Source organism: Triticum aestivum, chromosome 2D, assembly GCF_018294505.1.
Source record: "Triticum aestivum cultivar Chinese Spring chromosome 2D, IWGSC CS RefSeq v2.1, whole genome shotgun sequence".
In the NCBI taxonomy this organism is placed as follows: Eukaryota; Viridiplantae; Streptophyta; class Magnoliopsida; order Poales; family Poaceae; genus Triticum; species Triticum aestivum.
Genome location: NC_057799.1, coordinates 577,336,546 through 577,351,130, shown reverse-complemented (window position 1 = coordinate 577,351,130; position 14,585 = coordinate 577,336,546). Strand labels below are relative to the sequence as shown.

The 14,585-nt window shown below is 44.6% G+C and overlaps 2 protein-coding genes across 3 annotated transcripts; both read right to left on the bottom strand.

The window, feature by feature from the left end:
• Positions 1–2,189: 2,189 nt before the first annotated feature.
• Positions 2,190–7,379, bottom strand: LOC123054646 (uncharacterized). 2 transcript variants are annotated; one of them, XM_044478457.1, is made up of 5 exons: positions 6,350–7,379; positions 4,178–4,925; positions 3,944–4,100; positions 3,662–3,724; positions 2,190–2,777 (listed from the first exon to the last, which is right to left on the bottom strand). In XM_044478457.1, the coding sequence occupies exons 1-5, from the start codon at positions 7,239–7,241 to the stop codon at positions 2,625–2,627; spliced, it is 2,013 nt and encodes a 670-aa protein (XP_044334392.1). In that variant the 5' UTR covers positions 7,242–7,379; the 3' UTR covers positions 2,190–2,624. The 2 variants fall into 2 exon arrangements, with proteins under 2 accessions (XP_044334392.1, XP_044334393.1); XM_044478458.1 differs by having other exon boundaries at positions 3,944–4,097.
• Positions 7,380–7,920: 541 nt separating this feature from the next.
• Positions 7,921–11,550, bottom strand: LOC123054645 (probable CDP-diacylglycerol--inositol 3-phosphatidyltransferase 2). The gene is made up of 11 exons (XM_044478455.1): positions 11,226–11,550; positions 10,872–11,002; positions 10,321–10,405; positions 10,178–10,227; positions 9,867–9,906; positions 9,728–9,772; positions 9,557–9,622; positions 9,172–9,286; positions 8,801–8,857; positions 8,613–8,711; positions 7,921–8,394 (listed from the first exon to the last, which is right to left on the bottom strand). The coding sequence occupies exons 2-11, from the start codon at positions 10,930–10,932 to the stop codon at positions 8,341–8,343; spliced, it is 672 nt and encodes a 223-aa protein (XP_044334390.1). The 5' UTR covers positions 10,933–11,002; positions 11,226–11,550; the 3' UTR covers positions 7,921–8,340.
• Between the last annotated feature and the right edge of the window lie 3,035 nt (positions 11,551–14,585).

Here is a 14,585-nt window from a genome sequence, read left to right as displayed (position 1 = left end):
AAGAGTAGAGTCAATAATTTTAAGGCCCACTCGCTAGCTAAGGGAGCTGCGTCTCTCGCGGTAGGCCGCCATGTGTGGCTAGCGGTTTTGCCAGAGATTGCTTGTATTCGTGAACTTTCAATAAAATCCCTAGTTACCCTAAAAAAAGCCCGACTAGCCAAGATGGCCAAAGGCACGCGCCGCCGCCGGCGATGGACTCGCGGACCATATCCTCCGCGACGTTTTCGAGCATCTGCCGTGATTCCAGGACCTCCTCCGCTGCGCAGCGACGTGCAAGCGGTGGCACCAGCTCCTCACGGACCCGGTCTTCCTCCGGCCCCTCGGCATCTGGCCCGAGACGGCGCGCCGCCCCTTCGTCCTCGTTGGGGTTTTCTACCAAGAATGGTATCCCTCCCCCTGGCGACGCGCTTCAACTTCTGAGTACGCGGTTCTTCAGTCCCCAGGCCGGCGGTGCTTGCCTCACGATTGATTCGTTCCTCGACAACCATGATGGGCTCTTCAACTTCGCCATGCCACATGTGTCGCGCCGTGGTCTCCTCGTCCGCGTCCTGCTGCCTACCCTGGCCGACGAACTGTTGGAGCAGAGCCCTAGACTCGTGATCTCTCTCTCTCTCTCTCTCTCTCTCTCTCTCTGGGACGGAGGTAGAAGAATCACAGAGCAATGGTTTTCTTCCGGCGACGAACACCACGGCGCTCAAACGCCTCCTCCCTTCTCTTCTAGTAGGGAAAGTAGTGGATGCACCCACCTTCGGTGCACCTATGCAAAAAAAACATAGCAAAACATTTCAAAAAAATTCTGAAACTTTGTGGAAATGACCATCAACAAATGTTACGGGTGCTTGCAAAGTTCGATGCTCAAATAACATTCAAGGAGCTCTGGACAAAAAATACAAAATTACAAAATATGCTCAAACAGTGCACTTACATTTTGACTTATTTTCAGTGATTTTGTCTTTCTTGTACAGAGCTCCTCGAATGTTTTTTGACCACCAAACTTTTGCAAGTGCCCGTAACATTTGTTGATGGTCATTCCCACAAAGTTTCGGAATTTTTTTTAAATATTTTGCTATGTTTTTTGCGTGGGTGCACCAAGCTGGGTGTAGAAAAACCACTCTCTAGCATTTATTTTAGAGGTTTCTTTCAGTACACCTCTTACTACAACTTACAATGTACGTAGTAGATTAGGGGTGAATGTAAGATTCCATGGCAAATATAGTCCGTACTAATAGTGTATTAGGACTTAGAGTCTTCAGTCGGGATCATGGTTTTAATTTGGTACATACTGATAAAATTATCTATCAGCCAAAATATTCAGCAATTGTGGTAGTACACAAAAACTCAAGTTAGTTTATAAAACAAAGTAAACGCTCTTATATTATGGGACGGAAGGAGTATTATTTAAATCTCAATCAAATTAAAAAGGAAATTCCAGTCCTTTGACCGGAATGAACGGAAATCGCTGAATTCCGGTCATCTAGATGCTTTTGCACGGTTTGGATTATGCTCCTTTCCTGCCGTCTAACGTCTTCTAAAGTGTTGATCACTTCAAGAGAACCGGCAAGTATTGTAGGCCGACCATCACGGTTTCTAGTGTAAATTTGTAGCTTCCCTGGTGTCTGGCTTGGGGGCAAGTTCCCAAGTCGTTTTATGAAGTCATGGATGGGTTTTTCATCAAGCGGGCATCTCAGGCTATCAAAACAGCGGGATTACAACAGAAGGATATTATTATTCAGTGCAATGGGAAATATGTTGTGACAGTTTGCAGTTGTTCAAAATATTGGCGGAGGATGTTGGAGAAATGGTGGAGGTTATTTTTGCTGATGACGGCTTGAGTGTTTCTCTATGTGGAGGAGACTCTTTGGGGGGAACTTCCATCAACGGTCTATATAACAATATAATATTTACTACGAGTGCAAATTTTAGGGGTGGTTGATGTTTGTTAGATTTATTTGTGCCTTATTTATGTGGTCATTGGCACATTACTCAAACATTTCTAAGAATGCAATAAAAAAGATCCACTGTAACACTAAAATGGTTCCTCAAGTCATCTCCGGTTTATGATATCTCCATAATATCACGGCCACTAGTTTTAAAACATCTACAATATGTCCAATATCATTGACGATTCATGAAGCCAAAAATCACAAAATTACCCAAAAGTCTTGGACACAGAGTTGAGAAGCATACAATTAAATTAGAGTGACTTCCACCTTTTACCCTCTATTTGTAAATATGTTACAGTGTTTACCCTGTTTATTTTAATCTTCCGATGTGGCTAGTAACCGGGATGCCAACTTTGGAAGCGTAAATCAGCTAGGCATGTCCTCCTACCCACCTTGTCTCCCATACTTTCATCCATGCTGAGCCCATTTGCATTGCACTACCTCATACATCATATCCATCACCTCCACAAGGACCAAAGGTGCCCGTCCTTAAAATCACCTTAACAAAGAAAGGCTTTGACCGAAGGTTGTAGTGTGTTCACATTGACAGAGGAAAACAGGCGACCGTAGCATAATCTTTTGTATCTCCGAGAGATGAAATGCACAGGGCGAAGCAACTAATTACAGTGAAATCTTCTCTATTGTGAAAACAAAACTGGGCCACCAACAGACCTCCTTTTCTCATCGCTTCCTTTTGGCTCCTGAGCTTCGCTTTGCTGTGGAACTGGAACTGGCTTTCTTTGCCGTAGAAGAACCCCGCTTGGCTCTGGCAGAACCTTCCTTCTTGACTGTACTTTTCTTCTTCTTGAAGTTGCGAAATCCCTTGCCGCTTTCCTGCAGGGAACATGTAGTTAGATACCAGTACCAACAATGCAGTGAAGGGAATAAGGTTGTTCCAATTGGCCAATTGGCATCACACTACTCTAAGAAAGCACTGATTTTATCACTTCCAGAAAAGATTCTAGAATTGATTGAGCAATGTTTTTCTACAACATTTCCATGGACCCCAAATAGCACACACCATCACACAGACATGTGTGGTTTCTTTGAATCTCGAACAAGCTAAATTCTAGCCTTGCTTAGCAAGAACAATACTTTTTCAAAGAAAACAAGCTTTGCTAAGCAAGTTTGTTCAATGCTCATAACTGCCCAAATATCCTTGCGTGGAAAGGAGAACCAAATCAATTCTCCTCATTTAGCAGGGGAGCAGCAAAAATCTCATGTAGTCTGGCTGCCAACATGTTTAGGTGTTAAATAATCTCATGTGGAGATCATATCTACGGTAAGCATCCAACTGGTAATCTCCTCCCTACTTTTCTTACTCCAACAATATTTACAAGTAGTGAATCTGGATACCTTCAACTGAAAGTACTAAAATATTTAGCGAAGAAATTAATCTCAATTTTAAAAGTATTTTCAGCTTAGGTTTTAGAGCATAGGAGCCAAACAATCATCCTAGCCACACTGGGGTGCAGCTCAACTGATTTATCTTCTCCTAGCTTACCATGCTGAAGCTATAGAATAAACAATCCCTACAGTAACCGTATTAAGATTGCAAAGAAGTTCATTTCCTAGGGCTATAATAAGGCAGAATGGCGGATAAATGGTTTTCATATATGAGCACAGATTTTTTTCCCAAAACGGATATATGAGCACAGAATAAACCAGGAGAAAGTAGATGTATTTTTGTTATTTTTCAGAATAGAGAAGCATTTTACCTTTTTGTACTGTTTATAGGCATCACGGCCAATTAACTCCTGTCCATTTTTAGAGACATAAACCTGCAGCAATAATAAAATTAATGAAGCAAGTGATGAATGCATAGCACTAAAACAGAAGTGGCTAGAAGGCCTTCATTTTATCAAAAACTTGTTCAGGACATTAACAGCTCTCAGGCAGGTTCCAGGGGGCCTCCAGGCCCGGCATGAAGCACGCAGGGTAGCAATCAAACAAGATCTTACAGAAAATTAACTGGAACTCTGAAAATTAAACGCTCTTACCTTCCTGCCATCCTCTCCAGTGAACCAATGGCCAGAGCCAGACTGACTTCCCCCAGCATGTACCCTTCTTTTGCCAAAATCTGTTGGGACAGAAGTCCTACTATTGGGAGTCACCCACCGATCATTAGCACCACTACTCTGGCCAAACTGGCTCCTACTAAAAAGAAGCAAAATAACAGCAATTAGCAAATGACACTACCAAGAAATTAAAGCATGGATTATGATGTGTCTTACCTGTAGTTCAGATTTTCTTCTACACTGTACTCATTTCCATCGGAAGTGCCAGCCCCAATGGGAACAAAGTGCTTTAATCTTTCACGGACCAGGTTCTGCACCATCTGATCACGGTGACAGAAATAATGCATGGCAGGTGGATGGTTGTCCGTCAGATTCTCTTCGAGTACAACTCCGGTTGAAGTGCTTTCATGCTGGAAATGTTCCCCAATTTCACTAACAGAGCTGTATGGTCGTGAAACCTTGGAGCCAGAAATACTGTTGGTTTTTGTCTGCTGGGATGGTGTTGAGTGTTGGACAGATTTGAAATACTCACTGCAGAAGTCATCAAGAGCAGGTGTCGCCCAACTGTCCTTCAGTATATCTTCACTCTTCTCGACAACAGTGCTCCCTTCAGATTTACTGTTTTGCTGCAATATAGGCTTCTTCTGCATATACTTGTGCATGGATTCCTGTCTCTTCTTGATAGGACTCATGGGCTTCTTTGGCTTACTTTGTTTCCTGTTATCATCTGAATCAGTGTCCGAATCAACAAAATAAATTTTCCTTAGTGGGCTTATTGTTATCTTAGGAAGTAGCTTCTTCGTGCAGCTTTCTTCTAGAGATTTTGAAGCAACAGAATTTGACATTGGTGTAGATTTTGTTGTCTTTGCTTTGCTTGTTGATTGAGTCATCAGTACACTGCGGTTCACAAGAGAGAATTTTGAATTGCTAGAAGTCCTGCAACTACCAACTGATGGTGTCATGCCTGCAAGTAGATAAGAGAAGATGACCTAATCATGTAAGTGCTAAAGGTTCTCAAAGGAAAAACATAACAACTTTATTGCCGATGTTGTCAATGCATGGATTAAAAACAGGGAGCTAAAGGAAAAGGATCGTGTCTACATAAAATTTGTTTGAGCACACCGCTATTTACTCCCTTTACTGACACCACAAAAACACATATCTGCTCAGTACACTACGAAACAAATTCATTTTCTGGAACACAGCACCTCAATTTAAAATCTCTTCCTAACCTAACAGTTGAGAGAAAACACTTAATTTTTTTCGTTCATACCAGGATTTGCTCACAGGTAGCTGTTGATAATTTCATTTCAGAATGCTACAAGCTAAACTAAACACATTTTTAACAAAAAAATTGAGAACATTTCAGCATGAATAATTCAATTTGTTGCAGCCACGTTTCAGGAAAAAAGTTGGCACAGGGCATGTGAGCACCAAACGAAAACACTGCATGTTATTAAGGTTCAACATACTCAGATGATTCAGTTTCAGCTACATCGCATAGAAAGTAGTTAAAGGTTCATCCACCTAATAACAGAATGCTGATACTATCACCAGAGAAATGAAGCAGGTCGATTCAGTCAGTTCAAGTGTGGTCTAAGCCACAATAGGCAAGAAACTTTGCTGTTTACACAATTTCTCTGAATTGCTTAGGCTAGGAGATGATTCTTTTACTAGAGGCAGTTTGCTCTGGCAAATGAAGTGCGTTAAATAACGGCACTGAGCAAAACTCTGTTTACCGGCGCGCGTACAAAAATGGTGGAAAATAACTATGTACTGGAGCAAACTTTGCATGTATATTGGGCTAGCAGTTGCTTGTTGGGGCACTTTGCTGTCATGGATCAAAATTGCAATTGAAAGAATTTTAATCGTTGTTCATCAAGCAGACATAATATACGAAACTGTTTATTTCTCATTGCACAAAAAATGTCTGCTCTAGGAGGGAAACAGCAGATGATATTGCGAAATTAATCTGTGTGCAAGGACGATTAGGTAAATTTCAGCTGTTTTTGTCGCCATACAGATCCAGAATGAATCAATTTTCAATACTTATACTAAAAATAACCAAAACTGATTCCATAATTTCTGAAGGCATGTTTAAATATCTGGATGCTACACTACCTGGGCACCTGTACAAAAATGCACTAAGTTGCCACAAAATTGTACAAATAAGATCAGCATTTCCAATGTCCATTCAATTTTTTCAGATACTAGATTACATAATGAATCCGCTTTGCATATTTCTATGTAAGATATTAAGCAATACATTCATTGATTTATGCAGGCATGTAGAGATAGTAAATCACAATTGCATGACTAGTAACAAACACCTCTTAAGTAAGAGAATTAAACGGAAATTCCACAAATAGAGACAAGCGTTTTCCTCACCTCGTGGTGGCTCCTCGTCACTGAAATCTTCAATTTCGTCCTCGTAGCTCCCAATATCCCCAAGTGGTGCCGCCTTCCGGCTGAAATCTGGAGATGCTTCCGTAGCAACAGGCGGTGCTGGCCTAGGAGGAAGAGGAGGAGGAGGCGCCATAGACCGCGGCGGGGGACCCCTCCGCAACCTCTTCAGCCGGTTCGTCTCCGGCTGGGGAGGCAGGGGGTCCGGGTCAAGGGCTCCGCCGGCAACGAAGTCGTCGTCGTCGTCGATTCCTAGTGAGAACGAGGGCGCGTCGGGCGCCTCGTAACCCGGCGCAGGGCCTCTCCGCAACCTCTTCAGTCGATTCGTCTCAGGCTGCGGAAGCAGGGGGGGCGGGTCTAGGGTTCCGGCGGCAACAAAGTCGTCGTCGTCGTCGATTCCGAGTGAGAACGAGGGCGCGTCGGGCGCCTCGTAGCGCGGCGCCTGCTCCTCCCGGCGGCCTCCAGCGGGGAGGTGGTGGGGTTCGCTGGCGCCCCCCTCGTCGTCGTCCAATCCGAGCGAGAACGAGGGCGCGTCGGGCGCCTCGTAACGCCGCGGCCGCTCCTCCCGGCGGGCTCCAGCGGGGATCTGGGGCTCGCCGACGCCCCTGTCGCCGTCGTCGAAGCCGAGGCCGAGGGAGAAACAGGGGGCGTCAGGCGCCTCGTACCGCCGCGCCGGCTCCTCCGAGCGGCCTCCGGCGGGGATCCGAGGCTCGTCGCCGTCGCCGTCGTCGTCGTGGCACTCGAAATCGAGACCCAGAGAGAAGGACGGCGCGTCGGGCGCCTCGTACCCTCGCGGGTCGCCTCCGCCGTCGGCGTCGGCGGGGGCCGGGCCGTCGAAGTCGAGGCCGAGGGAGAAGGAGGGGGCCGTGAAGTCCATGGCGACGGCGCGGCGGGCGATGCTGGCTGGCTAGGGTTAGGGGATCGGGATTTGGGGGAATGGAGGGAGTGCAGGGGAGGTGGCCAGGTGGGATTTGGCGTTTCAGAGCAGGGGAGGATGGGGGCGACCGCAGGATGGAGATCTGGCGGCGGGGAGGTGGGTCAAGAGCGCCACTCGATGGCGGGAGAGCTTTGTTTCGTAAATTTTCGTGGAGGGAACCGTGGAAATTCGAACGGGTCTCCGTGCTGCTCTCGACGGATTCGACCTATTTGGCGAAAAGCGGCCAAAATTCGTGTGAAATTTGTTGTGTGCCGTGCGTTTTCTACCTGCGTGGACTTGCGAATAATTTGTAAATGTGATGTCTATTTCCACGGTGCTGCACTTTTGACGTGACACAAATTCTCTACACGTCTTTCATGTGACAGCGATCCGTTTGATATCTTCGAGGCCAAGTGCAATCGATTAAATTCATGTGAAATTTGTTGCGTTGTTCCGTCCCCTGAACGGAACGACATCACACAGAAGGTGTACAGTCCCATTGGACAGGGCTTTGTTTCCCTTCTGGTGCAAATGATACTTTCTGCAAATAAATGGAAACTAGGCATGCATTGAGTGGACCGTGGCATGTCCGAAACACACGATTTCTAAAGAAAATTCCAAACCAAACTTACATGCAGAATGAAGAAAAATAATTCCCAGGCAGCTTATGCGAATGAAGCAAATTCGAAACCACAAAGAAAACAACCAAGTCAATGTTGGCATGTACACTAGTACAACGGGAGGGCGGCACCATCATCATTTCTGGCCTAGTACTAGTAACCAAAGCACGAGGCTGCTACGCAAAGAAATATCGAATCATCATGTAGAAAAGACATACACAATACAGAGCTTGTCGATCCCTGTGTTTTTGTTAAAAAAGCAGTTCACCCTTTTCTTTCCACATGCTGCTTTCCCCCCAGAATGTCGACCCTCGGACCGGAGACATGTTAAAAGATACATCAAGGAGCTACCATATGTGCCTTACAACCAAGCCCGCCTGACGGTATGTTTTTCTTGAATATGCCCGCGCAAATGAAAACTAAAACATGGTCCTTTTTGCTCACTTGCCTCTTTTCGAATCGTACGCCACACAAGCATCTGCAGCTGTTTTCATCTGCAAACGGGAAATGTACATGAATGTCGCATCAAAGGATATCATTGTTACTCTCAGAATCATGTGGAGTAACACATTGTTCTAGTGTGCCTAAAACTTGACCAGTACAGAACACAAGCACATGAGTGTTATAGCCTAATTGCCAAAAAAAAAAACAGCTCTGCATATATGATCATGTGCAAATAATAGTTAGTTCCACTAAAGTTGTTGTTCAATACCTGGATGACATTGATCACTTGTTTGAGTGCCCACCCAATTAGAGTTGAAATGAACATGAAGACAACGAGGGGACTTTCCTTCAGAATACCTCTGCACGTCTGTAGCATACAGGAATGCCAGATGCTAAGCAACATGCATGCTAATTGCTTCATTAGAGAAGACAGCTATAGAGATTATGTTATCTTACATTAAGCAAGCTTGTGGACTTCGCGTCAGCATAGAGAAACAGGATAATGTACAGAACCTGTAAGTTGAAAATTTTGCATGTGAGAAGATGGAATAATTGGTGTTCGATGTGCAGATATGGAGTCCGGATGGATATATAATGTTTGTTAAATCAGTTCCATGGGCATAACTGCAGATGCACAATGGGCCTGTTCATTGGGGTGGCGTCACACAAATGTCCTGTATCAAGCTGTTAAAACCCACACCTATCCATGCTACGCCCCATGTGTTACTCAGCTCACTCAACCAAATAACATCCCAAAATGCGCTCATGTTGTATTCCTTGATTTGTGTTCATCATTCAAGCTGTTTCAAGTGTGAACAACCATTTACCTCAGAAGCAACACAACAGAACGCCATGAACGGCCGATATCCATAATATAACTTCAAAAGCCCATTGCCTGTGTGCTTCACATCCTTGTGGCTAGTCTTACCTGATAGGAAAGAACTAGTAGAGAAATTTATATCATAAGATGGTTAGCAATTGATGCATAATTGAACTAGAGACAAAAAACGAAATATAGCAAACGAAGCTCTTGAACAATGAGCAAAAAATCTATGCGCCATAAAACCATCACATAATACTTGCACAGTTAGCATAGTTGGTGTTTATATTTATTATCTTCCTTTTGGTGTCTTTAGATACAGGATTAGGTACCTACTAGGAGAACAAAAGAGAAATCTGGCATGAGCTGTACAAATTGATAGAGAAACTAACCTGTACATTTGAAACCAGTGGCTTGTGATGTCCAACCCAAGTAACAGTATGAAAACCAAGCCAGGTCTGAAAAGAAATTGTATACAGAGCACTTTCAAGGAACAATGTGGCATGAACTATCAAGATTCAATATACAACGATCGAAGTGCTTTGAGCTCTAATTTTGTATACCTGTAAAACTGTGAGAGAAGCGCCAACAAACAAGCAGTGCTAACCCTGAAGTAGATCAATATGAGAAATGAAACTAGTTCGTGCTGCAGAATATTTACACCTGGCGTATACATCATTAAATGATTTATTCAAAGAGTACCTATCTGTTACCATGTCCAACACAGCTCCAAATGTTGATGCTGATACATGCAATAGGATAAAGTTGTCAGATAGTTTCAAAAAGTTGCCTATTGTGTTATATATACAGGGAAATTAAATAAGAACAAAAATCTCTTTCAAAAGGACATAAGCAGATTTTTCTGTGATCATTAATTACCATCTACTTTTGCAAAGTTCACTGACATATAAATGCAAAGTTTCAACATACAGAAAAGGCCACAAATCCCTCTTCGCTGTAGAAGGACAGACTACATTACGACGCTTGAACATAAAAGGTATGTGACTTGTTACCTTGATTGAACCTCCTGGCAAACCAACCATCCAAGCCATCACAGAAGAAGCTGGTATTTTCCATAAGTGTTAGAATCATAGAGACAAAGTAATTGCATAAGATCATTAACACAACTGATTTTAGATAAATTTATGACGCTTGCCTGAAGAAGTACAGGATAGCAAAGAGTGTTCTGTTGGTATAGCACTCAGCAAATGCAATGAAGTTTATGATGATCCTGAAATATCCTGCAGAATAACAGTACTCATATGTTAAAACATACACATTTAATCCACACGCCAGCAACAATTTGTATGTGTGAAAACATTGCACTCTTCCGAATATTCCGTGGCATGCTTTTTTATGTAATCGAGTTTTTACTATTATCTGTTCCATGCTTCCTTTTGGTTGCTATTTTTTCTGTGCCATGCTACTTAGTGCAAAATGGTGAAGCTAGTGCAGGAAAATATGATACATCTATTGTAGATACAAATAACTTAGATTAAAGAGGCAAATAATCCAGTGGTGGCACAGTGATAGTGTCTCGAGTTGCAAATGACATAATAGAATCATCCAGCAAGTTAAATGTGGACTTGTGGAGTTATATAAACGGCTAGTGATGATAATTCTTCTAACATAGCATTTGGACACTGGATATGGTCAACAGCACAGTGATATACTGATATGTAAACAGCCGATCATCCAGAGGTTTACCAATGATGTTAGGGATGTACAGGTACACCGACAGCGTCTTTTTAGCTGGAGGCTGCGCCATTGAAGGTCAGAGGTACCAACTGCTAAAAATCTGGTGGTTCCTCACTTGGAATGTATCCTTCTCGAGATTCCTGCAAAATCATATTGTGGAACAATACTCTCACAAATGCAATGTAACAAGGCATCTCCCGGTAACAAAACGCTACCGCCACATGTTGACGTTGCTGGCCATAGCTACCTACGCAATTGGTCCACACCATCGTGTAACCCTCGCCTCGATCGATCGATCCAGATCGGGGCTCGCCCCTAATTCTCTGTTCGATTCGCTACGAACACAGGGCAGGGGCAACGTACCGCGGGGCCTCGAAGAAGCCGTGGTCACCAGCAGCGCCCGACCGCGTCGTCGCCGCCGCCGCTGGAGCACCGCCGTGCCGCAATCGATGCCGGCGGTGGGTGAGGGCCGCGCGGCGTGGGGCAGGACAGTGGACGGCGGGGTGGGGAGCGGCAGGGAGACGGCGCCACGGGAGGAGCGGCGGAGGGGCGGCGCGGAAGGAGGGGCAGGTGTGGGGAGCGGCGGTGGGAGGAGCGGCGAGGTGGGGGGGCGAGGACTCGAGAGGGGACGGACGCGGCTAAGGTCGTGACAGGCGGCTCGTTCTTTTTTCCTCTTTCTGACCCCCGCGTTCTCTTTTCTTTTTCTATTACTATAAGGGAACAATTCGCTTTGGAGAGATCTCAAATCTCAAAGTATGCTGTTATGCTGTTATCCCATCCCTTGCTTGTGCAAATTGCGTCTCTGAGTCTGTCACATCGCATCGCTTGACTAGTGTGCTGGGGTGCAGCTAGAACCAGAATAAAGTGGCCACGAATGTTCTCCGGCGTGTGGAGCGCTCTCATCCGTCCTTTCCTTTGATGCCTCGCTGGACGGTGGGGCCTGTGGTGTTGAGCCTTGTGTTTTGTTGTGGACTTTTATGTTTTGATGAAGTCTGGATGGTTGGTTTCTGTGCTTGATATTTGTGGTTTGGGTTCCGACGTTAAAATAGTTGTGTTTTGGTGGAATAAACTTTTGTAATTGTTTTAATCATAAGGGCTCCTTTGATTCAAAGGGTTTTTATAGGCATGTTGGAGGATTAGGATCCTTAGGAATTTTTCCTATGTTGGTTGTTTGATTTATATGATCGGATCATATTGAAATTTTTCCTAAGGATTTTTTTGTACTACTTTTGATAGGATCAATAGCATGTACACAAAACTTTTTGAAAGAATCCTTTGTTTTTTATATGATGCAGTCAGACAAACCAAAATCCTATAGGATGAAGATGAGCATGACATTCCAATTCTATGTTTTTCTATTCCCACATTTTTACAATCATGTGAATCAAAGAGCCCTAAATATGTAAGGGCCACTTTAATTAAAAGGATCTTCATATGGATAGTGGCGAATTATAATCCTTAGAATTTTTTTTCTATGTTAGTTGTTTGTTTCATATGGTTGAATCATATAGGAAAAAATTCCTAAGAGCAACTCTAGCAGACCCCGCATCCGTCCGGCCCGCAAAACGTGTTTGCAGTTCGTGGAAAAACGCCTTTGCGGGCCGGCGCGGACGGCCGCAGTTGCAGACCCCGCATAATGGATCCGTAAAAAAGGATGTTCATTGAATATGTTTTTTACGGGTCGGCTTTGCGGGGTCTGGTCTGGCACAGCTCCTCCCGGCCCGAAAAACCTAAATGTGCACCTTAATTTGATCTATCATGATGCATTTTTTTCTTTTTCAACAACATTGAATACATAAGACATCACCAAATCTTTGCTAAAATAGCAAGACCAAAGAAAACAAGAACCACAAATATGCATTTTAGAATATTTCCAACTTCCATAACTGCTCCCATAAGTTGGACTAATATCTTCTACATGCATTCATTGTTTATCTGCGGATTCTTGATTTTGCATTCTTCTTTCTTCATCTTTGGTTCGAAAGAAGTAGACGTTGCTTCCCCTCTAGTTGCACATGCAGCCGCATCATTGCCTTCGATTCTACTAAGGAGTGCGCCAACATCTATTAAGTTTCTTTCTATCAATAAATCAATGTATTGGCCTTCCCAAAACCAAAATGAGCATCCATCTTACTGTTGGGGAACGTAGTAATTTCAAAAAAAAATCCTACGCACACGCAAGATCATGGTGATGCATAGCAACGAGAGGGGAGAGTGTTGTCCACGTACCCTCGTAGACCGAAAGCGGAAGCGTTAGCACAACGCGGTTGATGTAGTCGTACGTCTTCATGATCCGACCGATCAAGTACCGAACGCACGGCACCTCCGAGTTCAGCACACGTTCAGCCCGATGACGTCCCTCGAACTCCGATCCAGCCGAGTGTTGAGGGAGAGTTTCGTCAGCACGACGGCGTGGTGACGATGATGACGTTCTACCGATGCAGGGCTTCGCCTAAACACCGCTACAGTATTATCGAGGTGAACTATGGTGGAGGGGGGCACCGCACACGGCTAAAAGATCAAACGATCAATTGTTGTGTCTATGGGGTGCCCCCCTGCCCCCGTATATAAAGGAGCAAGGGGGAGGCGGCCGGCCAAGGAGGAGGGCGCACCAAGGGGGGAGTCCTACTCCCACCGGGAGTAGGACTCCTCCTTTCCTTGTTGGAGTAGGAGAGAAGGAAAGAGGAGGAGAGGGAGAAGGAAAAGGGGGCTGCACCCCTTGTCCAATTCGGACCAGAGGGGGGGTGCGCGCCTCCTTCCTTTTGGCCTCTCCTCTATTCCCGTATGGCCCAATAAGGCCCAATACTTCTCCCCGGCGAATTCCCGTAACTCTCCGGTACTCCGATAAATACCCGAATCACTCGGAACCTTTCCGAAGTCCGAATATAGTCGTCCAATATATCGATCTTTACGTCTCGGCCATTTCGAGACTCCTCGTCATGTCCCCGATCTCATCCGAGACTCCGAACTACCTTCGGTACATCAAAACACATAAACTCATAATATAACCGTCATCGAAATTTAAGCGTGCGGACCCTACGGGTTCGAGAACTATGTAGACATGACCGAGACACGTCTCCGGTCAATAACCAATATCGGAACCTGGATGCTCATATTGGCTCCCACATATTCTACGAAGATCTTTATCGGTCAGACCGCATAACAACATACGTTGTTCCCTTTGTCATCGGTATGTTACTTGCCGAGATTCGATCGTCGGTATCTCAATACCTAGTTCAATCTCGTTACCGGCAAGTCTCTTTACTCGTTCCATAATACATCATCCTGCAACTAACTCATTAGTTACAATGCTTGCAAGGCTTATAGTGATGTGCATTACCGAGAGGGCCCAGAGATACCTCTCCGACAATCGGAGTGACAAATCCTAATCTCAAAATACGCCAACCCAACAAGTACCTTCGGAGACACCTGTAGAGCACCTTTATAATCACCCAGTTACGTTGTGACGTTTGGTAGCACACAAAGTGTTCCTCCGGTAAACGGGAGTTGCATAATCTCATAGTCATAGGAACATGTATAAGTCATGAAGAAAGCAGTAGCAACATACTAAACGATCGAGTGCTAAGCTAACGAAATGGGTCAAGTCAATCACATCATTCTCCTAATGATGTGATTCCGTTAATCAAATGACAACTCATGTCTATGGCTAGGAAACATAACCATCTTTGATCAACGAGCTAGTCAAGTAGAGGCATACTAGTG